This window comes from Hermetia illucens, chromosome 4, assembly GCF_905115235.1.
Source record: "Hermetia illucens chromosome 4, iHerIll2.2.curated.20191125, whole genome shotgun sequence".
Taxonomy (NCBI): domain Eukaryota; kingdom Metazoa; phylum Arthropoda; class Insecta; order Diptera; family Stratiomyidae; genus Hermetia; species Hermetia illucens.
In genome coordinates this window covers 62,186,177-62,213,619 of record NC_051852.1, presented here as the reverse complement: position 1 = coordinate 62,213,619, position 27,443 = coordinate 62,186,177, and the positions used below count along the sequence as shown (strand labels likewise).

Genomic DNA, 27,443 nt, shown 5'->3' with positions numbered 1-27,443 from the left:
AATAACGGTTTATTGGTTTCTCTACAAAAATAGATGAAGCGCTAGTTTTCTAAAGCATTACCCACTAAACTCGAGCTATAAAGGAAAAAATATATCAATGAAATAGCGCTACTTATAAATTTCCTCAATCGATGGAAATTAGTGCAAGTTGTTCAGATACTACATACAATTAGGTTTAATTATCGAATTTCACTCAGTTTGCAGGCTTCAATTTATTAGATTATTTTCTTCTATGAATCGTCTGAACGTATAGTATATATGTACACTATCGGCCGAAGAAAGCGCACAACGGAAAGTATTTCCTATTTGGGAATTGTTAGTCCCTTTTTCGTTTTTTTTTGCCTAGATAACGGTAATTAATCTTCTTAAATTTATTAGTTGGTGTTAATAATTAGCAATATCACTCACCGTCCGGATAGCCGAGTGATTAAAGCACAAGGCTGTCGTACGGTAACGGTTCAAATCTCGCTGGTGGCAGCGGGATTTGTATCGTGATTTGATGTCGGATACCAGTCGACTCAGCAGCTAAAGCAACTCGACACCATTACTCCAATTTGTTGAGCTCTAAATTATTGGCATGAGATTACCATATGTTCTCCGACTCGGCGTCTCACACAAAGTCGTCCGTTTGATGCGTGCTAGTTAAATTTCCACCAAAGATGACTCATTTCAATCCCACTGAAGGATAGTACTCTTAATCCAACTCGAAAATTGTAATTTTTGAATTTCGACGCAGTGCAGAAAGCAAACAATTCGGAAGACCGGAGGCTCGCGCTTCAGGTATAAAAATGTGGTGTTCACCTTATGTGAGACACTTTTACAAGCATTTTTTCATACGTATATAGCTACAAATCGAACATATTCCTCCATATTCTTCCAAATTTCAAGATATACATACGTATTCCAGCTACAGATATTATTCGCACCCTAAACAAATAAACTGCCTATTACCGAATAATGCGCACATACATCTTCTTCTTTAATCTTTGTCCTGTCCACAAATGACTCATCGTGATCGATTTCGTCATTTGGCTCTATCGAATGCCTGATCTGAATGCAATCGCGAGGCTTTTAAATCTCCATCAAGCGTATCAAGCCATCGTTGTTTCGGCCGGCCTTTTGGTCGCCTACCAAAGTCTTTCATATTCAGACCAATGTTAGTAAGTGAATTCTTGTTAGCGCGAATCACGTGCAACGCCATATCAATCGCGGATATACTCATTTCGGATGTGATCAAAACGTGTCACGCCACCAGTCCAACGCAACATCTTCGCCTCCGTTACCGCAAGACGCTGTTCATTGTCTTTTATATTCGGGCAACACTCAGAACCATAGAGGGCGACAGGACGATCGACATTGCGGTAAATTTTAGATTTGAGACGTTCGTTAGTGCATCCATCACAAAGAACACCAGTTGTGGAACATCACTTCATCCAGGTTGCGTTAATGCGGGAAGAAATTTCATAACGCGGTTCTCTATTGGCTGATAGCATTGACACGAAATATTTAAATAGCTCAGTTCTGAGCGGTTCGCTGCCGCTGACAATGATTGTGCCTGTTTCATGGGGATCGGGATTCAATTTGAGACCGTGTTGCATGAGGTGATCATTCCATTTTTGGACAAATCATTTTTGCTATTAGACGCCAGGAAAACATCATCTGCATAAAGAAGTGTATAGGGCGCTGGACGTTGGATGCCCCATGTGACAGTGTGCATAACAAGAACAAAGAGGAGTGGTGAGAGGGCGCTTCATTGTTGAATACCAGTAGAGACACGAAGCGGTATTGATACACCTCCGACACTTCTAACTTTATTTTTCGCATCGTGGTAGAGCAATTAATATTCTTGTCATGAACGCAACAAAAGTGTTCGATATCCTGTGTGCGTTCGTTTCAGTTTTTGGCAAGTCGATGCAGATCTCTCTCGCCATCCCGAGAGTCCAGTTCATCGTAAAGATTTTTGTAATGTGCTCGATCGCTTTCTTTGCTTCCCGATCGGCATTCTTAAAAAATTTGCCAATTGGTCAGCGTTTTATCGTCGAAAAATTTGTGGTAGAAGCGTTTCTTTCCACGAACCATCATTTCAACATCGTCATTCCAAGCTTGGCGACTCCGAAGATTGCACGGAGTTCTATGCATACACATGCACGTTTATGAATTGATCGTAACCATATTACCGATTTACTTCAAGCACAAAAGTGTACATATGCACACATATAGTAGGTATGTATATTGAATGCCGCTAGTTTATTGTTCTGAGAACGAGACCTGCTTCACATTTCGAGCCACACATTTGGAGCCCTGACTCCTCTATATTTCACCCAATATTAGAAACAAGATCATTTTCGAAAAGTACTAATCGAGCCCTTTCATTTGATATCCCACATGACCATATCTGGTGAGAAAAGATTTTGAACCTTCCTTTCACATGTATGGAGGGCCCCCCTCAAACTCAACTATAAATGACGCCATTGTCTATATGTAAAGAGATTCATAGACCACATCTTCTTACCAAATTTCGTGACAATTGGTTTAGTCGTTTTCAAAGGCATCGAGTGCGGCAGACAGACGGACATTGAATCGATTTTAATAAGGTTTTGTGTTTACATAAAAAACTGGCACATTTTAGAAAAAGTCAACAACGTTTAAATCAGCAGCGGTTTTAAAACAGTTTCAAAATGACAACCGATGAAATCTCTTGGCGAAGTCATTCTTGACCGTCCCGATTTGTTCTTGCTTGCAGTAATTCTTGTCCGTCAATACTTTTACAGCAATCTTACAATTGTCAAAAGAGAACAAAACCTTCTACGTGAAATATCCGAATAACTCACATTTCCGTTGGGTAACGCGGTTACGGCAGTTTTTTTTAACTCAGTTTTTTGCAAGAGACAATTGTCTAGTATTCACCTTCACAGTTTTTTCTAAAATAATCAACGACGATTTATGCAAAAAAAAAATACTAAGCAGGCAGGCAGCCTGGAACTGTATTTTAAATTTATTTTGTTATGACAATCAGCCAACACTTCTACCTTTAAACGTGAAATTTCAGAAAATTTTCATTTAGTGTTTTTTTTGGCCGCTGTATTGCTTTGTTCCTAAGTGCAGAACGAAGAGCAGTGAACACCTTCATTTTAGATATCGCTACCTAATTAAAACAAAAGTTAACATTATAAAGTTGACTCTGTTTTTATATTTACAGCTGAACAAAAATGAAATCAGGTAGTAGTACAGTGTGACGCTCGAAATTTCAACGTTAATTCGTTGTTTTTTCTTTCACGAGAAAATAATACATAATAGCTCCCCCACATGTGTGTAGAATAAGAGGTTCAAATTTCAACTAAGTCGGCTAAGTAGTCCTCAGGAGATCATCATTGAACTATACCACTGCAATCAGCGTAAAAAGATACATAAAGCTTATAGGACTAAATAAAACTAAATCTAATCACTCAACCAATTTAAAGATTCACAGCGTTTCTACTATCGCTTTAAAACCGTTAATTTTGTATGTTCTTATAATATCGCTTGCTGTTAACCTCTCAGGTGTGGCTATCTTCCAATGATATAAAACGATCAAATCGAAAGCCCTTTCTAGATACTTAGTTACTCTTAAGATGCCCAATTCCATGGGTTTCCACTGATTTCCATTTAATTTAATGACTATTAATTATGAATCCGCTTCCAAAGTAGTTTTTCCAGATTTTTCATTCAGTTATGTGCGTTAACTTCTGAACCTTATAATGCATGCATAATTTAAAGATAAGAACCAGTAATTTTCCGGGCTGTTCTCTGTAGCTTATCTTGTATTTTTATCTTTTAACTGCTTCCCTAGGAACGAACTTAGTAATTAAGTAATTATGTTATACAAGTATCAAACGTTACGACAGTAAAAAAATTTAGTACCCTCTACGGAGATAATAAAATGCCAGAAGAAGTAAATTATTGAATTTAACCAAATTCTTCAAATTATTTAGTTACATACTCAGTTTCTACGATTATCTTCTGAATTTTACATGAAATCTCAAAATGCGGCTTCTCGTGCTTGATTCTCTTTGAGCAGGCAGAAAGCATAAACAACGGTTTACCTGTGAAAAGTAATCATCCAATTAATAATTTTTCATAACAACAATTGTGACTATGTTCAATTCTATTCTTCAGTCGGCTGAAATATAAAAATTCTGATATTGTATATTATAAGTGATAGGAAAATAATGGGCCCCATTACTTCGTGGCATTATACCTTTGAATTTCGTGTTGAACTGAACAAGAAAGGAGGTGACATCTCAAAGTTTTTTTTTGGATTTTAGGTGTAAATCTTCCAAATCTGCTCAACAGGCCAAATTATTCTTATCAAATGGCCACAAAGTCACGCATCGATGAATTTTGTTTTAGTAAGATGTTGTCGATGCCTCGTCTAAATAAAAACGAACTTATACTTCACTACTGTTCACGCGGGGAAACATCTGGAAATTATCTAGAAAAATCACATTTTTTGCTTCTTAGAAGTATCAAGACCCTAGTAATTCCTCGCTGTGTTCTTTAGCAGATGAAAGCTTTCTTCCCAGATGGTTTGAATGATTAGAAAAATTATTAGCAAATTGCATGGAAGAAACCATAAGTAGAAACCATTCTGTCAGTCAGGTGCTATAAATTTACGACTAAAGTTTGTATTTAGTTTTGTGTGAAACAAAACCTTATTTGTGTAAAATAACTTTTTTTTCCCAAAATATCGTCATGTAGAGTATTAAATACTGTAAATATTTATTACCTTTCGAAACTGATCTTATTTTTGATATTGGCTAAAACACGGGAGTAAGGACTCAAAATGTGAGCCCCGGAAAGTGAAACAGGTCTTGTCCTCAGAACCTATCCAACCGAAAAATTCACAATGGTGAATGGTGACCTATCGGAATTCTAGGCCTTAACATTCCATTCCAACATCTGCACTTCTTTGTTTCTTTTTCTTCAGCCTTTGTCCCGTTCACAAACGGGGTCGGCTCGTCGTGATCGGCTTCGCCATTTGGCTCTATGGAATGCCTGATCTGGGTGCAATCTCGAGGCTTTCAAATCCCCATCCAGCGTATCAAGCCACCGTTACTTAGGTCTGCCTTTTGGTCGTTTACCATCGACTTCGACCATACCATCGAAGACGCCTCTCTCGCAACTTTTCCACGATCGGTGCAACCCCATAACGATCGCGGATATCCGACATCTGCACAAATAAAGTTAATAATGGTATATTACTATATTTTAGAAATTTGCCAGAAGTTTATCCTCCCATCCATAATACCATTCTAAGTAATAATAAAATACATAATTTGAGGGAAGGGATCAAAGTTTCGCATTTCACGTAAATGTATTTTATTCCATGGCGTGTATGATGACATCACCATAAAAAGTGAACTCATATGATCGGCGGAATTGGATATATCAAGGCATATTTTAAATTGTTAGCAATGTATGAATGGAAAAACGTGCATAGGAAATTTGTTACACAAGATGGATACAAAAGTTTTATACCTGAAGCATCCAGCTTCCAGTATTCCGACTTGTTTCATTTTATTTTCAACGAGACTAGTTCCATTATCATCACAATGCTGCGCAAGTGAAAATCCTAAATAACCGATGCAAACTTGTGTTGTGTGACAGCACAAACATTTAGAATGAACGGGGTCGAGAGTTTGGCGCTCAACCAAATCAACTGTCTTTTTTCTAAAAAACGACTGAGTTTATTTTTGGTATACAGTAGAATCGCGATAATTCTTATCGTCAAGGGACTGACGATTTGGTACGAATTACCAGAATTACCAGTTATCGGGAGTGCAAAATAAAAAAAATTGAAAAACATACATACAAAGTATATTAAGAAGTATGTCCGATATCTGGGAGGTGATTTTGTCCTTGTTCTTCATGATTGACGTAATTGAGCGAGGGACTTTAAATCATTTAGTTTCAACTAGAGCCCGAAATGATTATTTACGAAAAACAAATCTAATTCCATCTTAATTTCTTTAAAAAAACGGCAACTATAAATGGAATTTTCTTAGAGCTAGAAAAGACAACTATAAATTGATTTTTTTTGGAGATACATAAATATGATGTGATGAATATTAATGCGATGTGTGAAATTAATGGCTTTCGTTAAGACCATGAATATGTAGTGTGTAATAGTAAAGCGTGCTAAATTAATTGTAAGACTGTTAATTAAAGCTGTTATAGAAAACATTAGGAGTATGGTTTTCTATCTGACCTTCGGTTTTTCTGGCTGTATATTTGCTCGTAATTTTAGAACTATGGATCCTCAGATACGCAGTAAATTGAATCAATTCGCATTGAATCTGAGGACACTCCCGGAACCTATTTTCAAACTCCCCAAACCATTTCCCAAATATAGCCATGTGTTACCAAAAGAAAGGTTCCGGTTTCTGTGAGCACTTTTTGTACTGCATGGACGTTAATAACTTACTTTTAGCATCAGTGGTAAAGGCAGGCAAATGAAGAATGAAAAGAAGAGACTGAAAAACAGGATTCATATGGAAAGACTACCCAACTACCGAAAACTTGATTCTGCAAGTTACTCAATTGATGACGAATTGTATGGTGTATAGCATGTCATATAACATTTTCCAAGTAAACGGAAGATACTTCAAGTAAGATTAATTTCATATCCTTATCATGAAAGATTTTCAAGGGGTTGCAAGTATTTCAATAGTAAATGCAAATTTCATCCAGCCATACCCCGCTGAATTAATTTCGGATCACTTGCATCAAATAAACAGCAAAGTAAGTAAGAGTTGCGACTCTTTCTTAATATGTGATCAATCCACTTATACTTTCGCCCTCTGGTCAGCATGCCTACGGGTATCTGGCCTGTACATCGACGAAGTTATTCATTCGAGATGGTGTCTGGCTAGACTATTCCGGTCACACAACGTAAGGTGCTAACGACGGCTTGGAGCGGTCGTTTTTCATGCACTACTCCCATTTAGAAGCGTGAAAAGGGCGTTGGCATGAAATAACCTCAACTTCGTATTGTCGTTGAGTCGGATCTAGCGCTATTAATGAGAACCTTGGTTGAACATTCAACATTCAACCATCCCTCTGGATGGAGATCGACACAGAAAACGAGAAGAAATAATATCCTTCGCTAGTATTTCCTTTCGTTCAGCTTTTACAACTTTGACTACTTGAGACCGCTACAGGGTGGGTTGCCTGGGTCGAGTTCGCCAGTTTCTGTGTCATAAGTTTAGTTCTAATGAAGCTGAGGACTTTTTAAATCACTTTATTTACTGACTTGCTTTTTTCATTCAAATCTGTCATTTTCCCAATTAGCTTCGTAATTTTCTTGTCACCTGTGTAATTTTTTCAACCAAAACTATCCAAGCAATTTCACAACTATTTCAACCAAATTCCTAATTTTCCAAAGCGATTTCTTAATTTTTCCGGCAATATTATATTTATATTGTATTTCGTAAATGTTTGACGCTCTGTCAAATGTAATCATGGTGCTGCCATAGAACGAAATTTATATCGTCAAACATTTGTAACACAATTAACGTTAACAAAATTATAATTTTATCTTCAAAATAGTTAGTAGTAATTGTACGTAGGTATTTACATATGTATTTCAATGCAGGAGGTGTCCACCACCACATCCATAACGAAGTTGTTTGAAGTTATTTTTTCCAGAACTTTGCAAAAAATAAAAAAGTTATATAAAGCTTAGTTTGGTGGACACAAATTTGGTTGATATAAAAGAGCAGTTTATGATACACAATATTAACTTTGATTGGTATTTTTTGTCATACTCGTATTGAACTAGACAGGAATAAATTTTGAAGCAAGAGTTCTCCAAAGTCGCCCTAAAATGATTTTCCGAAATAAATGAACCAGAATTTCCATTTTTTTGCGGACCCGTGCACGGTTACAATACCAGCTTTGCTTTCATTGCTACTGTAACTTATTTTATACAGCAAATTAATTATGGGTAATACACATACTATTTTAATTATGGGTAATGCAGCGATCCACAGATCGCCACATGTACACGACGTCATAAGGATTTTTTCTATTCGAGTACATCAAATATCTGGCTCCATATTCTCTAATATTGAACCCTGTTAAATAAGTTTTTTCGTAAATATAATTTCGTCGTCGATGTAATGCCAAAATTTCTCGGCCAACTTCTATTTGCATATATATATGTATATATATGTATCCATATTGTAATAACTAATTTCTTGATAAAATTATAATTTTGATTATGTTCGCCAATCCTCTTTGTTCCGATAGAAATTTCATTAGTGTGGAATAATGAAAATGTTGAAAATAATTTCTGTTATAATATAAGCAAATGTCTTACACAATCTTATAGGCGAAAAATATTTTGCAATAACCCATTTTTCCTCAGCGCGTTCAAATAATTTCCAAGCTCATTCCAAATTTTGAGGAGTTAAATTTTCGCTCAGCTGTCAACTTTTCTTCAGTCGGGTATGATAACTATCTAAAAAATGTGTAAATCTGGTAAAAATACAACATTCGTCGTTTTATGCAGCATTAATTCTATCTCGATATATTGACCTACTTCCAAACAACATTTATGCATACATTAACATATATTAAATAATAAAATAACACTCTTCTGTAGATAAAAATTATCCCGTTTCATTGTATGAAACACTCTAGACGCCTCCAAGAATATAGAAGAAAACAAAGGAAAATTACGAGAATTTTAAAAGAATTCAGAAAAACCAACGGAAATCTCCTTCAGATATCTATACTTCTTTTTCAAACTTTAAATTCCTTCATAAATAAATGTATGCATAATAGTTGTATGTGATGTGATAAAGCAAAGTTAATTTGCATAAAATGAAAAACAATAATCTGCTTTTCTTCCGTTCTCAGTTACAACACAAATTTAATGCCATGCTGGTTAGTTACCCGGAGTAATTCGAATTATGAATAATCAACACAAAATGAAAAGATTTCAAAAAGAAGCCTTGGAAGAAATTATGGCTTGGATAGAAATTAATGTTGAAGACATACCTACCTGGGTACAAACATATATATATTTCTGCCTTGGGACTGAATGTTTTGTTAGTCTAGAATGATTTGTATTTAGATGTGCATAAGATATTAATCAAATGATTATAACGCATTCGTACTTTTCTAACGGATTTCATTTGTAAACTTTGTAGAGCCTTCGGTTGATTTAATGTTTAAGTTGGTATTATTAGCATTGTAGTTGATGTTGAATTATGTGTAATTCAAGCTAATATTTCTTTTTCTTTAAATGAAAAAAATTGAATTTATATACTCTAAACTTCCTGGTATTAGGAGATAAAAACCTAGAAAATTCTAATTTCAAAAATATGAAAATACGACCTAGGATTTGGGAGAGACCGCTTTCGATCATTGGATTATATCATCCAAGCTTTTCGCCTGAGAAAGAGTGACAAACTTGATTCGGGCTCGCCTAACCACCGAACGGAACATGCTACAGTTTTGGTGTCATCCCACTCAATGCTATATGTACAAACGATGAGTCGCAGCAGCAGGACAAGCATGCACAAAAAGACACACACATCTATTACCACAACAAGGATTCCAAATACTGGACCATATCGAAAATCTAATTCTCAGGCTCCTTGGTCATTGCACCCTCAAAAAAGAGCTTAGAAATTTCTAATTGTTCATTCTTTGTATTTTTGAAGGTTTTGTGTAAAACAACACCGGTTTACTGTCTGTCTGTTTGTCGGTCACACACAATTTTCTCGGAGACGGTTACAGCGATTGACACCAAATTTTGTGGAAAGGTGTGAACTATTAAAGCTTACACATACAGTGAGTTACATCCTTTTACGTCGGATTTAAGGGAGGATCACCAAATTTAGCCATGAAAGGTATCGATTAGTACTTTCTCGAAGCCGCTCTAAGTTTGGACATTTGTTGGAAAGGTGTTGAGTGAAAGTGATCATCTCTTCAACGGTCCCATTCTCACTATCCAACCGAAAAAAATCAGACGGCTCCCAATATATGGTACCTAGGCTCAGAAATAACCTCCATACCGATAGATTTTCAAGTAAAGTTAATAATAGTATATTACTATAAGTTTTGGTAATTGGCTCCAAAACTCCTTTAAATTCATTCTAGCACCACGAAATTGCAGTGACATAGGCTATAACATAGAGCATGATCCTGTCAAGTTTGGTGGAAATCGCACTATTACTAACAAAGTTATAATAGGTCAAATTTGTGGCTTCTTGGCAAATTCAAGACTACGAATGTCAATATCACCCGAAAGTGGATATACTCACATAATGTATGCATATATTACGAGCTACGTACTAATGGGGCAAACGCACACTCAATTTCTTTATATAAGAAATACTTGAAGCGTCCAACTTCCGGTTTCCCGACTTGTTTTATATTATGCTTCATTCAGGTAGAATTAGTATCGTCTGATGAACGTAGGATGCTTTTTCTAGCTATCCTGTCCCATTATAGTTATACTTGCGACATACGGCTACTCATGGTAAAACACCCCGTCTATATACGTAGTCTTCTTCGAACTAAAAACTATTATAATATGTAATACAAAAGCTTCTGGTAGACATTAAGACGAAATCTAGTGCCAGAAAAATTCGTTTACTGGGTTAAAGTGTCCTGATGCGATCCAAACACTGTAGTTTGAAGTGCACCAAGTGTGCACCAAGGAGGCAGCCTCTAGTCATCGTTCTTCGCTTTGATACCACGATTGGTTGATGTGCGGTTCAGCCAAATTTCAACATTACTTCGGCCGCTGCCGTGTCTCCAACTTAAAGGTCCAAAAGGCATGAATTTTAGGGTTTTGCTTTGATATGTAGACTCATCGCAACGGAAGGTCGTGATTCAAATCTCACTGGTCGTAGAGGGATTTGTTAATGGGGCCTGAGTCTAATCATGGCGCCTACAGGGCATCGTAGTCCTGTAGTGTAACATTAGGGTCTTGAATGAAGTGCTCTAAAACGCTTTAAGGCCCAGATCCAAATGGATTGTTGCGGCAACGATTATTATTAGACAAGGTTATCCCAAATGATCTGAATGTTCTCATATACCTTTTCTTTCTCTTTATTCTTTAAGCTCGTGCCAAAAATATCATTTGGTCATAATAACCGCGATAATAATAGATAATAGATTGTGAATCGTGGCAATAATAATACAGCTTGAATTGAATAATATCTACCTTAAATTTAGTTTTTGGCTAATATATTATCTATGACCGTTATTAGACCTTTTATTTTTGTCTATTCGTTCATATCTGTCCTGCCTTAATTTCCTAAGTATGAAGTCGTCAATCGATTGGTAGGAAAACGGACGTTACTTGAAAAACCGACATTCTCTCCGATCTATCAATCGATTGATATTTTAATCCATAAAAATTGCAGCAGATAATAATGATTAAAGTTGCTCGTTAACAACCGTGATCCTTAATGTTTTGTCATTAATAGGTAAATTGATTAATTTATAAATTGTTGTATTGTTTGTTTAAGCATATAACTTGTTCAAATATGAAAGTCTGTAAAAATAATCTTAAAAAATTATCCAATTATTAATAAAATAGGTGATTTTATGAAAATACTTCTCCCAAGAACAAAACAGATCTTTTGTCGTCTGATGAGGTGAGCCGGGAGCAGGGAGCCGGAGATCGGGAAAAGTGGTGAATTCAGTCTAGGCAAACCGTAAGCGACTCAATAAATACTCACATCAAATACCCGTCTCCTTTGTTTAATTTTCGTTTATGTTTTCGGCTTCCTCTTAGAAAAACTAGTTGGACGTTTCAGCGATAGAAGGTTTTGTGTGAGAATTTGGGACAAGTTCATTTTGAAGGATATCGCATCAGTAATAGTAAATTTGCTTTAGTAACTGCTTTTCCCGCAAGAGTTGCGCATCATTCAATAGAAGTTAACAATTACACGCCATTGTCTATTCTTAAAAATATTTAATCTGGGTGGTCAGGGTAGGATGGACGTTTTTCTTTCAGTAATTCTTCGAGTTTAGCTAATTAAAGTTTTCTCAGTAATTTTGATGAGGTATAATATTTTGTAATATCACGTCGTCTTTGTATGGAATGGGTAATTTTAGCACTGCTTAACAAATAAACTTTACTTGAGGGGAATCTTTAAATAATAGTCCGATATATTACACCAGCGTTATCCGTATATTCCATATATAGACTTTCAGTGTTGGGCATATTTGTATTCGTAAATTTGTACGATAATTTTCTATGAATATGAATACATCCTATTCGAAAAACTAAATATTCCTTAAGTTCATCCCACAAGTTCAAAAGTTTGTAAGCAATAACATAAAGCACAATTTACTCAAGTTTGAAAAAAATCTAACTATTATTAATACAGTTATAGAGGGTAAAACCTTACAATTTCTCGTAAATTTCACGCATTCTACAAGTGTATCAGGTCATTATGTTATCACATATCAATTCGTCAATACCACAACATAGTAAGCTCATATGAATGGGGGGTAATATTTTAATACAATATTTTATTTTCGTTTTTAAGTCATATGTGTGTATGTAGGTACGAAACTTTATGTGCACCTATAGGGCTAATAAACTTTCGGGTAGTGTCTAATTCAAATAGATATATTTATACATCAAACCAGCAGTATTCAATATACGTACTATATATGTTCATATGTATGCTGCATATATACGTACAGTATTCGGTAATTGGTTTGTTTGGTTAGGGTGAGAATAATATCTGTTTGTTTGGAAAAATATTTATAACTATATACGAATGAAAAAATGTGCATAGAAATTTCTCACATAAAATGAACACAAAACATTTATATGTTTCGGTAAGTCTTAAGAAATAATCTTGTCTTCAAGACTGTAATTTTGAATTCTTCGTTTCCCTTTTCTTGCCGCCAATGCCAGAACCAGGGCTTGTTAATAGAGCCCTTTTATTTAATACTTGGCTATATATGGAGAAATAAATTTTGACACCCTTCCTACGTACATATAGAGAGCCTCCTCCCTTTAAAGCACGACTTTAAATGACGTCATTCATTGCATATTTATGTGTTCATAGTTCCATATGAATTGTATGTGACAAAGAAAATGGTGTAATGGTTTCTATAGATGTGTGAGGAATGCATTTAACTTGACAATTTGCAATTAGGACTCACTTCTCAATTCGATAGTTAAGGTTTAAGAAACCCCTTGGCAAAAAAATGTTACAGGTTCAGTTAGCGTAACCTATAAAAGCCTAATGTTTGGATAAGCTACGAATTCAGGAATCTCTTGCCAAATATAGGCTGTTTGGTTTTTGTTAAAACATTCCATTTACAGTGCAATGTGCAGTTCTCTCTCTTTACCGCAACTAGAACAATGTTTGCTATGAGATAAGCCCATTTTACCGGAAGATAAGCACATCTTTCTGATGCAGATAGGAAATGCCACCTAGAGTTCACTGCGGTGAATAATTAAGTAAGGGAAAGTTTTGGCTAGTGCGTCAGCTCGCTCATTTCCCACTATATATTGATATTGGAACAATGGCTCCTCCTAGCAAAATATGTGGGGTGGTGTTATAGGTAACATGTATGTATATGTCAACATCACATAACTATGACAGATGTCAACATTATTAAAACTCGGGCTAGCGAAATTAATTTTGGAATTTTCACACTTTGAATGGCTCTCTCTCTTAAACTATTGAAGTGTTTATCAGGGGCAAGGTAACGCATACCATATACTTGTATACGAGTATACATATACAATTTATAATGGCGATGGTCTATACTTTTATGAAAACCATTAATATCGGACGGGACCCCGTTTTCTAAATAATTAACAAATGTATCTACATTCGTATCTCTCAATAAGGCGAAGTGATAGATTTTAATTAATGCATATCATCCACTTTACTTCAGGAAAACTTATGACCTAACACCCCAAGTGCTGCTATAAAATTTTTCAACATAAATTCCGAAAGAACTTGCAAAAATACTTTACAAGTTTTTTGAACCTACTTATATACTCATTCTCGTGTAAGTCTGGTGCTACCTGAACCTTTTTTTCTGGAATGTCACCTCATACATACATACATATGTACGTCTACCTATTATTGCCTGGGAATAAATGTACATACCTGCATGACGTACCAGTATGTACACGCTAGATGCACATTAAATTGTGACCGCAAAATCTAGCCAAAAGTAGCTACTGAACTGTTACTTTTCAACGGCAGCAATAAAATACAAAGATACACAAAAACCATAAAGAATTTAATGAACTTTAGAGGCGAAATGTATTTCTCCGACTTTGAGTACTTGCCGCCTTATAAAGATAAATTATATGGAAGATATACACATAAAAGGGGCAGGAGAGTATGTATGGGTCGCGGAAAATGGTTGTAAATACAAAATATGTACGTAGCTGCGTTTCTTCCGCAAGTCACGTAAGGTCACGAAATGTATGAATTTTGTGGTTGAAAATCTTCACAAATGCCGCATAAAGAAGGTAGAAGAGAAACAGGAAAGTGAAAATCAAACCCAAACGAGTCGGAGTAGGGAAACCAAACAATACCCTGATGTTGTATCTATTTTCTGAACGATCAGAATTAACTGTGGCATCCAAAAGTAATTTGTTGGAGTTTCACGCTTGGCTAGTAAAAATGCCGAAATAATAGATAGAATTTACTTAACAAGTTAATTTGGGCGGGAGAAAACACTATAATACGAAAACGTGGGACCATCTACATATGAGAAAGAAGTATGTTCGAGTAGCTTGTAAACTTTATTACTATTCCAGAAACATGTCATGAATTGTAATATGTAGAAGCAACTGTTTCGGATCACATTACGCATCAAGTCGTGTGACTGCAAGCAATTGTACATAGTATCTTCATATGTAGGTGGATTTGAAGAATTCGGAGGACACTGCTTTACCAGAAACAATTTATAAAATACTTCTAAGTGCGCAGTTACCCTTCTTGGAACCTTCCCTACGATTACATATTCATACTGGCTCCAAGAGAAACAAGACTAGTAAACAGAATTTTCTGGATATTTGTTATTCTATCAGCTTATTAGTTAATGAACACAACTTTTGGAAAATGTTTATAATTTTTAATTCAAATTATTTGAATCGTTCCTTCAAATATAATAATTATTAACACTTCAATTTCTACTTTTCAGATGACGGCGTCTAATACAATATTATGCACATCGCTCCTTTTCCTTTTATGTTTCCTGCCACCTACGATTCTGGGGCGGATGGCATTCGAAAAACTTACAGATTATGACTACGTTGGAACCACATACTATAGCGTAAAAAATCTCTCGCTGTACGAATGCCAAGGATGGTGTCGTGAGGAGCCAAGCTGTCAAGCAGCAGCATTCAGTTTTGTAGTGAATCCATTATCTCCTGCTCAGGAGACACATTGCCAGCTCCAGAATGACACATATGCGCATAGACCACTTGCCACACCTCAGCGATCGGCCAGCATGTACTATATGGTCAAGCTACAGTTAAGAAGCGAAAATGTTTGTTTACGGCCATGGGCCTTTGAACGGATCCCGAATAAAGTAATTCGTGGTTTGGACAATGCGCTGATTTATACCAGTACGAAAGAGGCTTGCCTTTCTGCTTGCTTGAACGAAAAGCGATTCGTGTGCAGATCAGTAGAGTACGACTATCATAACATGAAGTGCGTGCTAAGCGATGCTGACCGACGAACGACTTCTCAATACGTTCAACTCACTGATGATCAAGGAACAGATTACTTTGAAAATCTCTGCTTGAAACCGCAACAGTCCTGCAAAAACAATCGATCATTCCTGGTTCCTAGAATTGGGGTCTCTGATGAAAAAGTCTCACAATACGTTGGCCTGCACTACTACACTGATAAGGAACTTCAAGTTACATCCGAATCCGCATGCCGCCTAGCTTGCGAAATTGAAACTGAATTCCTCTGCCGATCATTTCTCTATCTGGGATCTCCACAGGGATCGCAATATAATTGTCGACTGTATCATTTAGACCACTGGACATTGCCCGAAGGACCATCGACTTATTTGAATGGAGAGCGCCCACTCATTGATCATGGCGAACCAATTGGACAATATATGGAAAATCAATGCGAGAAGGCCACATCACCAGCGCCTGGACAACAGACTGACCATACACTGCCAGTTACATTTGATGCTACTGAAGACCCCTCCTTGAATAACATGACGAGAACTGATGTAAATTGCGATAAGACAGGCACTTGCTATGATGGTAAGTTTTAAAAAAGAAACAATAACGGACATAGCTAGCAAACTAATATTTTTTAAATGAGATTTTCACATCCTTGAAATTTCGGAACTCACTTGAACAGCTTAAGGCAGAATTTCGTCGCCTTATTATTAATAGTTTTAATCCAATTTGGATGTAGGCTTTGGAGTAGGTGCAGTAGGACACAATGTAGTTGCATTGCGCTCGCCCCTCATTATTTCCCTGGTTTGACTGAGATACTCACTCACAGCTGACTTGTACCGTCACGATTCAATTACTCTAATCACTAAGCCATCTGGGCACGATTTAATTTTTTAAACTTAAATAAATGGGTATGGTATAAGTTTATCTAGCAGGTTTGGATGGCTTTAGACTATTGTAATTTCGCTCAGAATAATTGAGCAACTCAACTCCCTCAAATTTTGATTAGGCTTTAGTACTTCATTATTTCACTATTTATGATATTGGGTGAAACATAGTTGAGTTAGGGCTCAAAATATATGTCCCTTGAAGTGATACAGGTCTCGTTCTCAGAAACTATCCAACCAAAAAATCAGAAAAAAATTCACAATAGTGCATCTATATGAAATCTAGGCCTCGAAAGACACCCCATTCCGATTACTGCTAAAATAAAGTTAATAACAGCATACTACTATTTTTTTAGAAATGTACCTCGCACAAATACAAAATGCACTAGTATAAAGGATAATGTAAGACATAACCTTGCGAATTTTGAATGAAATCTAATAATTATTAAAAAAGTTATAGAGGGTCAAAATTTCGCATTTCACGTGAATTTATTGCGCTCTACGCATCATATAAATTGGTGTAATATAGGAATAGTTTTGTTCTCAATATGTATTACTCGAGGCAGACATGTGTGTGGTAATAAATTTTGCGGGTAGCGTCCAATAGGATAGATGTGTATGTACGTTAGCGCCAGAGGCATTTACTTTAAATACACACATATATATATGCGTTAGATGAATTTGGATGGACAACAATTGTTTATTTAGGATTAGCACAATATTGAGTCTTTCATATGTATGTACATATCTATATCTAGATTTTAGCAATTAATGCTACGTACGAATGGAAAACCCTGCCTAGGGAATTCCTCACCTAAGATGAACATAAAATCTTTTACCCGAGCGCTACTCCGACTTGTTTAAGTTATAAAGACGATGCATATTAACCGCAAGCAGTTGGGTTATTGACGTTTCCCATCATGACTTGGAACTTTACGCACCATGGGCGCACTTTGAAACTTTTTTGAATTTGAACCAAAATTGAAATCCTTTTAGCTTGAGAACGACAGCTATTTTTCCATTATTGTTTGCAAAGCAAAACCTTATTAAAATCGGTTCAATGTCTGTCTGTCTGCCTGGCTGTCCGTCTCTCTGTCCGTCTGTCTATCACACACACTTTTCTCAGAAACGGCTATACCGATTAGCACGAAATTTGGTGAGAAGGTGGGAACTGTGAACGCCCAGACATGCAGTGAGTGATATTTACTGCATTTACTGCAACTAAATATCATCAATATCACACTAAAATGGGTAGTCAGACATGCTAAATGCATATACATAACAAGCTACTTACAAATGGGATAGTTCTGCACTCAAATATACTCACAGAAGAAGCAAACAAAACTTGTCATACCTGAAGCGCCCAGCTTCCGGTTTCCCGACTTGTTTTTAGGTTGCTTTAGAACAGAAATGATTTCTTTCTTAGTTTTTCCTTAGTAAATATTGGAATGCCATTGGATATTTGGCAGGACCAATGGACTGTTTATTGACATGGTATCCCATCCATATTGAGGGAGTGTAATGCACATCTGCATACATTTCTATATAAAATGTTCGCAGATTAAGTGAGAGGGGCCCATCCATGTATAGGGTAGTCCAAATCAAGCGGACAAACAATATGCCGGGGATAAAAATTGAGTTAAACAGTAACGTTTTAGGAGAGAAAAACACAATTTTTCCGTTTGGAAATTTATTACTTCCAAACGGCCCACTTTATTTATACAAATTCACACTTATATTTTAAGTCTTAGCTACGGTCCGTTTATTTCAATACCCTAGCTATCACAGTTAGTTATTGTGACTTTTTTGGTTAAAACAATTCCTGTGGCAGCTAGATGGTTAAGGATCCGAAAAAATTTACCGCATATTTTGCCCTTTGTATGGTTGTTTTGAAACACCCTGTATAAATAAGCAGGGCCCATTTTCAACAGCATTGTTCCATTTAAGTACATCCCCATCCGGACAATCTCCAGAACGAAGCTGAATGTTGTTGAGGTCAGTCCATTGGCTTTTTTCAGTTTGGAACTTTCTTGGTTGATTTGGCATCGTTTGAAATTTTTATGGAAGGCCCTACCCTCGTTTCAATAATTTTTAATAGCAACTTATAATAATTACAGCCGAATTGGTTAAATATGGAGGCGACCAGTTACACCAAGTGGTTCATCAACTTGTGCTCAAGATATGGGACAGCGAATCAATGCCTGACGATTGGCAACGAGGCATAATCTGTCTCATACATAAAAAGGGAGATATCACACAGTGCAGCAATTATAGAGTTATCACGTTGCTGAGTACCATCTATAAGATATTCTCCACTATCTTGCTAGGCCGGATAGCCCCATACGCCCAGAACATCATTGGCCCATACCAAAGAGGCTTCACTCCAGGCAAATCAGCAACAGATCAGATTTTCTCTCTGCGGCAAGCGATGGAAAAACTGTTGGAATATGGACAACAGTTGCACCATCTCTTCATCGACTTTAAAGCCGCCTATGATAGCATAGCCAGGGTAAAACTGTACACGGCCATGAGAGAAATCGGTATCCCGACGAAATTAATAAGACTGACTAGGGTGACCCTGACCAATGTGCGAGGCCAGATAAAAGCAGCAGGATCACTCTCAAGACCATTCGACATCAACAACGGTCTACGACAAGGGGATGCCCTATCATGTGTCCTCTTTAACCTGGCCCTCGAGAAAGTGATCCGTGATGCTGAGGTGAATGCAAGAGGTACGATCCTCTTCAAGTCCACCCAACTACAGGCCTATGCTGACGATATCGACATCATGGGAAGAACCACCCGAGACGTACAAACTGCCATCATCCAGATCGAGCAGGCGGCGCGAGATCTTGGGCTGCACATCAATGAAGGCAAGACAAAATATATGGTGGCAACGTCAGCACCGAAGACGAATTAACCAACAACATCAAACCGCACTGGTCAAACACAAACACGAAGAAGAATAAGGATAGGAGAATACAGCTTTGAGACCGTTGACAATTTCTCCTATCTAGGGTCGAAAATCACAACCGATAACAACTACGATGATGAAATCCGCGCACGCTTGTTGTCAGCCAATAGAGCCTATTTCAGCTTACAAAGACTGTTCCGCTCGACACGTCTCACCATAGGGTCAAAGCTCTTACTGTACAAGACTATGATCTTGCCAGTCCTCATGTATTTCTCGGAAACTTGGGTTCTTAGCAAGAAAAATTGCGAACTCTTGGCCGCGTTCGAGAGAAGAATCCTACGAAGAATTTTTGGCCCCCTACATGAGGATGGACGATTCCGTAGCCTGCACAATGACGAAATCTATGAGCGATACCATGACCCTCCGGTTGTGGATAAAATCCGGCTGAATAGGTTACGGTGGGCGGGTCACTTAATCCGTATGGATGAAGATGATCCCACCCGGAAAGTCTATAAGGGCAATATCTATGGTAGGAAAAGAAGACGAGGCAGACCCTGCCTAAGATGGAGCGATGGCGTAGGTCAGGACGCCAGACAGCTTTTAGGGATATCGAATTGGTGGACCTCGGCGCAAAACCGGGATGTCTGGAGTTCCTTATTAAGGCAGGCCTAGACCGGATACCGGTTGTTGTGCCCTTGATGATGATGAACTTATAACTCGTTCAGCTGGCATATCTCTCTGTTTTTCAGAGTAGAGTCTGTTGTCGTCTTTATAAATAGCGTATATTCGGTTTTGATGCTAATATCTTGGCATAAATCGTCGGTGAAGACTTTGTTCAGGAGTTCATTGTTTGTCCCTGACACAGATGTACTTCCTGCTTTTAGTAATTATGAAAATATCCCATCTTTTCTGGTGGTCTGTTCTTCTGAGGAATTTTTATGGCACACCTGATATCTTCGAATATGAACTGGGTAAATTATATCACATCGTTTATTAATTTTTTTAAGTATTAGACCCACTGTTTTTTATATGCTTCATGTCTCCTCTCCTCCTCCTCCTTAAAAAAATTTTACATTAATTTGTTCTTACTCTTTTTCGTCGTAGGCGGATCTTAGATTATGAGTCATTATTATTGTTCAATCTGCGGATAACATTTATCCGTTGGCTGCTGTTTCTTTCAGCGTCTCACTTCTAAGTACTTTTCTCGTTACGCCCTTACGGTTCGTTTTTGGTGCCGTTTGTATGCAACGTTCATCACTTTAATGTTATCAGCGCTCATTATCAAACCGTTTATTTCTTTTGGACCGAAGTTCTTATCTCATAGTTTCCAAAACGACTCCTTTAATTTTGGGTTTTAGCTGATTTCCCTGAGGGAACCTGATTATTTGCTATCTAATATCAATATCTCACTCTTACGAAGCAATGTTGCAATTATTTTGGGATGTGAACACCCAATGTGCCAGGAGCAACCCACTTATCAGGGAGAACGTGTCCTATTTGATTATATGTCCTCCGAGCTTGATAGGCCTACGATGTCTTGAGAATTTCTTTTGGGGGAATTCAGTCTATTGTTATTTTGTTAGTTTGATTGCGAAGATAGACACGCTTAGACTTTTCTACATGTCGTTAGCTGTTAGCCAACCAAATATGGATTCAAGGCGACCGTGTCCCTGCTTTCTGCTCATATATATACACTTACCACGTAAACATTCAAAAATTTACTTTTCATTCGAAGGGAACATATCTTTCTCTTGGATGACCAATGCATCAGCCTTATACTTTTTGGTCTATTGGAAGAATGCTCGTAGATTATTCCTTCTGAAAATGAATGTGCGTTCCAGATGCCAGATTCTTATTCCATTTTTGGATACGGTGATTATCATAGTAGTTTTGAGGTTCACCCTCGAGTTTAATAATAGTACACCAGCCGACGTAACCTTTTTTTACCGTGCCCGCTGTTTATCCTCCCTTACCTTTTATTAATAGGGTTTACCAACATATAGGTAAGTAAGTAAGTTCCTCCCTGAATACCAAGTTCTTTGTCCCTTATAAGTTTATTTTATCTAAAAATTATCGGGTCTGAGTACCTCGTTGACAAAGGCTTTTGTGTAACAGCGAAGGCCCATGCTCTATTCCATATAGCAGCACAGAAATAAAGATGCATTTTCGGATTTTGGACAAAGTGACGAAGAAGGATCTAGTTCTGTTAATGAGTTGAGAGACATTAAGTTAAGTGTCACCGTTGGTAGAATCGAACTTTCGAGATATAGGAATTGGTCAGCGCCTTCAATGTTCTGCCCATTACAGTAGATAAAGAGTTCGATGACCTGTCACGCCCAGAATTTTGGCTTTATTGGTGTTTATTTTCAGTCTGACTTTTCTGACATCTTCTCCAAACCCAGAGCCATTTAACCAAAGTCTATAACTCAGCGGGAATGCAAGCAGAAGTCATCAGCGTGGTGGATATATTTGAGAAAAGATGTCATTGAAACCTTTGGTTCCTCCAGGCAATGCAACATTGAAATCGTCGTCCGCAAAGAGAAGAAATAACATCGACGAAAGTATGTTGCCCTGATAATAGTTTTCCTGGAATGCCTCTCCTTCATAGTGCATTTCAGATACACTTTGTCGATGCTGTCAGAAGCCTTCTGAAAATCAATGAAGACCAGGTGAGATGATGATTTAAACTCTGTACATTATTCCGAAGTAATCCGAAGTATGTTGATGTTGTCAGCGCACGCAGATACCCCTCTAGTTGTCGCATTAAAGACGGGAGCCCATTTCTGAAACCTTAACGATAATCCCCCCTTTCCACCCCGGATTACCGGGATTTTCATATAAGCGGAAATAGTAATTCAGACGCAAATTCATTTTTTCATTCAGAATGTAGAATGTATTAGTAAAGTTTGGATTCCTTCATCAGTTAGGTTATGGTTATTTGTTCCTCGTGCCGAGACCGAGATTGCCTTGGTAGATTTACTATATAAATAATGGACTTGCAAGGATCTTATCTTATAAGAAATAGAGTTTGAACAAAATAACCCAAGTTTTTCATCAGATCACAGATTTACCAACCGCTGTTTTAGATATTCATGACATTTCCAAAAATAATCTTCAAAAAAACATCGTTTTCTAAAATAGAAACCGTTACCTTTTCAGTTTCTGTTCACTGTAAGGATACTCGTATTGCTGTTCAAGTCCGAACCAACAAGCCATTCAACGGAAGGATTTACGCTTTAGGTCGATCTGAGACTTGCAACATTGATGTTATCAACTCCGATGCCTTCAGGTTGGACTTAACTATGGCAGGACAGGATTGTAACACACAAAGTGTGGTAGGAACCTTTTCTAAATTTACTAATCCCGAATAAACGTAATGTCGTTTGTTATTAGACTGGTGTCTATTCGAATACTGTTGTCTTGCAACACCACAGTGTAGTGATGACCAAAGCTGATAAGATTTACAAAGTCAAATGTACATACGACATGAGTTCGAAGAACATCACCTTCGGAATGATGCCAATCCGCGACCCAGAGATGATTCACATTAATTCATCACCTGAAGCTCCACCACCAAGGATCCGCATCCTGGACACCAGACAACGTGAAGTTGAGACTGTCCGTATCGGTGATCGTCTTATGTTCCGAATTGAAATCCCGGAGGATAGTAAGTTATTAACACTAAATTAATTCAACCACCTTAGCACTGATACCACGATTTTTCTTCCAGCTCCCTATGGAATCTTTGCACGATCATGCGTCGCCATGGCCAAGGATGCTCGCACTAGCTTCAAGATTATCGATGATGAGGGTTGCCCAACTGATCCAACCATTTTCCCCGGATTCACACCCGATGGCAACGCACTGCAATCTGTTTATGAAGCCTTCCGCTTTACAGAGAGTTACGGAGTAATCTTCCAATGTAATGTGAAGTATTGTCTAGGGCCATGCGAACCAGCCGTATGTGAATGGAATATGGAATCGGTTGAGTCATGGGGAAGAAAGAAACGTTCATTGGAAACGTAAGTCAATATCTTTTTCTCTACCAGTGAATTACTAACATCTTTTCTATAGCCTATTCTAACTTGAAATTCAGACAAACTTTGACACCTAATTCTGTTCTGTTCTGTAGAGCACTTAACTTTATCTTCCCGTCTTTTATAACTTTCCCTATTTTATTTTCACAGGAATGACACTGTTGAAGCCGACGATGACATGAATATTTCACAGGAAATTCTAGTTTTAGATTTTGGCGATGAGAAACGCGACTTCTTCAAAGCTGACCCAAGCACTGATTTTTCGAAAGGTATGTAATTTCCCCTATTCTATTGATCTTGTGAATGGTGTACTAAATTGTTAAGATTGCTTTTGCTGCGCTAGTGACGTTAATTCAATATATCAATCTTAGCAAAATGAAGAAAGAATTACAGTTTCACGATTGGCATAATTTCCAGCCAAAAACTATTGTCAAAGAAATAATAAAGCCACCAACGGAAATTATTTTGACAATTCAGATCAGCATCAGCGAAAGAAAAGCCAGGTGGCACCTTCATTTATGCGATCATGATTCTGCTTTGGTACGGGACGTGGCCCGAAATTTAATCCGATTTTCATTCAATTGTTGTTAGCTTTTTTGTTGCCCAGTGAAAAGAGCGATACAGATTTCTGAATGCACTGTTGTACCATTGAAACAGTTACAAATACTAAACCCCGTTAAATTAAATTTCAAGATCATGTCACGAATATTATTTTGGATTCACTTTCTCGGAGTTTCGCTACGGACATTTGCCAAATGTGACTAACGACGGAACAATTCGTTCATTCTTGGGATGTATTCCTTTGAAATGCAAGTTGAACAGTTATAGAAGGCACTTGATAAATTACTTACAAGTCACAGAAAACTTGAAGAATGGGAAACCACTCCATGGTGTCTTCCATTCAAACAAAGGTTTTGAAATAAACTGAAGAGTGGAGGCCGGAAAATCCACTCTCTTCCCATACAAGAGGGCAACCTTATTCGACTGAAATCGATTAGGTTAATCAGATTGAATAGGCCTCTAGCGAAATTGACTATTATTTAATCGACTTTATTCAATTTTCTTTTAGATAAGACTGTGACGATAATCGAACCATGCCCAACGAAAACATCAGTTCTTGCATTGGCTGTAACATGTGCGCTCATGATCCTCGTCTATATTTCAACATTGTTTTGCTACTACATGAAAAAGTGGATGCAACCGCATAAAATCGTTGCTTAGGCATAATAAGAATTCTTTTTTACTAATATAAAATACCGCCTACAATAGTAAGAAAAGAAAATAACGACAGAGAACTAATAAGGAAAACTCTAGTTGTTTTAGTTCTTAAAATATACAAATAATTCATTCTAAGAATCTGATTAAACTCATAATCTTACATTGAGTAGTGTTGATGGAAAATAGGCGAGGAAACAACATTTGAGTACGTACTCAATTTGCATTTAAACTTATCTAGAAATCTACGAGTGCAAACATATTTAGATTTATATACAAGCTTATCCTTAAGTTACATGTTTTTTAAATATTTTTCATTGAATTATTTATTTAGAAAAATTGTATGAAAAGATATTCAACTGGCTATCTTTTCATTTGAAAAAAAGCAATGAAAAAGCAAAAGTATTGGAACACTTTCTATCAAGTTTGATATGTGACATCTTTTGTCTTTGAAGGAAGTAAATTATTTCTGTTTTTTTCATACTGCAGGAAAAAAAATAGAAATAGTTTTTGAAGTTCTTTGGACTGAAGATAAATTAGAAGAATATTGAATAAGGAGGAAAGAGAAAACATAATTAAACTTGCATAGAGACTGTCACATCGGTTTATGATTATTAAAAGAAATTAATATTAAAAATCAAAAAACTATTTAGTATAAATTGCTGTAGCCCTTTTATAAGGAATTTCAGAATTTCTTAATCAAAATTTATCCAAATGTCGATTTTTTCTACAGTTCTACGCGAAATATTAGCTTCCGCAACTAAATTTATTTCGTAATATCTGTTTCTCATTATTGTTTTGCACTGCCTGTAACAATGGATATATTATTTCCTGCAGCAGTATATAGTTAATTATATTTTTATTACATTCTATAATTTCATCAGTCATAACACCTAACTTATTTATTTTCATTATTTCATTTCACTTAAGTTTTAGTCTCCATGGATATTCAACCACATTAGATAATTAAAATCGGCATAAATTTTCCCGCAAACTACCGAAAACTTTGTTTAGTTAGTACGAGGTATAAAAATGATAGGAAAATTACTCAATATTTGAACAAAGTATATTATCATGATTAAAGAAAGAAAACTTATTATTTCAAAATTTGCAATAACTTATTATCTAGAATATGTAAATATTTGCAATAATACATTTTTTCAAAGAAAAAACCGAGTATTCCTTTTCTTACCATATTTTCCGACGCCATTATTCAAAATCTTGACAACATTCCTCCTCTTATTTAATTTGAAGTTTTTCTTTCATATTGGCGTCTTTCTTAATACCTAACAAATTGAAACATTTCAGTTGAAAATTGTATTAGAATTGTCTTCCTCTTTTGCTATTATTAGCCGTCGAAGAAAAGCTGTATAGCCGCCATTTTCGATATACTGTGCGCCATTTTCTATATACACCTGGTGCCAGAGGAACTCGTACGCAGGGTTAAATTATATTTATATCGAAACTGTTTCGTGTCTCTGTCGGAGTTCATCAAGGAAACGCATTTTCACACTTTATTCTTGTTATGAGCATTGTGACACGGGGCATCTGACATCCGACGTCCTACACACTGCTCCATGTAGGCGCTGATCTCGACTAGTACGGTCTCAGACTGACTCTGAAAAAGTTAGAATTTTTCAAGATCGGCCCGATTGATACAGGCGCTATCATTGTAAGTGTTAGTGACTTGTCCAAAACTGAGCGATTTAAATATCTAGGATCAATGATATCAGCCAATGGTGAACTGCATTATGAAATTACTTCACGCATTAATGCAACTTAGATGAAGTAGCGCTGCACAACTGACGTTCTTTGTGATGGATGTATCTATCAACGTCTAAAATCCTAAATTTACCACAGTGACGGCCGCCCTGTCGTCCTCTATGACTTTGAAGAAGAAGAAAGGTTATCATAATCGATATAACGTTTATCTGCCTTCATACCGTTGAAGCCTCTTACATTCAGTGACACAGTTTTTTTAAGTTTAGGGCCAACTCCCTATATACACATGAAGGAATATTTTTCGTAATAAAAAATTAAATTTAAAAACTACCGAAAGGTGTGACTTCGGTTATATTGAAAACACACCTGACGAGAGGAGGATGGGAAATCATTGATTCTGCCGGGCATTTAGTTTTGTCAGGGACCTGAAATAGAAAGAAATGATAGGAAGGTACCAATAATTTTCACACCAGGTCCGGATTTTTTGTTTACAGCCCTGCTTGAACATATCCTCAAAGCGAGAAAAAATATTGTTCAAGGACACACAGAACTGATCTTCGATCTATATCAACGAGAAGTCAATGAGGTCGGCTTTCTCTCCAGCTGTCGTACAGTTTACATCAAAGGTAAGCGGCTATAGAGTACAAAAACTCGGCACGAAAATGGTATTTAAAATTTTCAAATTGAACACATGATTTTGAAATTATATCTGTAATTCCATAAATCAGTGCAAAATATCGGCAAATGCGGAAAGTCGTATTAAGCCCCCAGCCATAATATCTTGACAAATTAGACCAATTTTGTCAAAAACTGGGAAAAATTGAAACCTACAGCATTTAAAATTTGAAGAGTTTTTTGCATCAAAAGATTCTTGTTGGATGACCACGAAAACTGGAAAATGACAAAATATCACCCAATATTTGGTATACGTATCTGAATACTTACGCATATATAGATGCCTTGCCTGAGCC

General features: G+C 36.8%; 1 protein-coding gene across 1 annotated transcript in view; it reads left to right on the top strand.

The window, feature by feature from the left end:
• The window catches only part of LOC119655177, a 127,137-nt gene extending 101,208 nt beyond the window's left edge, over positions 1–25,929 (top strand). The window contains exons 3-8 of the mRNA XM_038060929.1: positions 15,196–16,279; positions 22,658–22,833; positions 22,892–23,165; positions 23,229–23,520; positions 23,686–23,804; positions 24,605–25,929. Of these exons, the coding sequence (XP_037916857.1) occupies positions 15,196–16,279; positions 22,658–22,833; positions 22,892–23,165; positions 23,229–23,520; positions 23,686–23,804; positions 24,605–24,756 (2,097 nt within the window). The 3' untranslated portion in view covers positions 24,757–25,929. The remainder of the gene's footprint in view (positions 1–15,195; positions 16,280–22,657; positions 22,834–22,891; positions 23,166–23,228; positions 23,521–23,685; positions 23,805–24,604) is intronic.
• Positions 25,930–27,443: the final 1,514 nt, after the last annotated feature.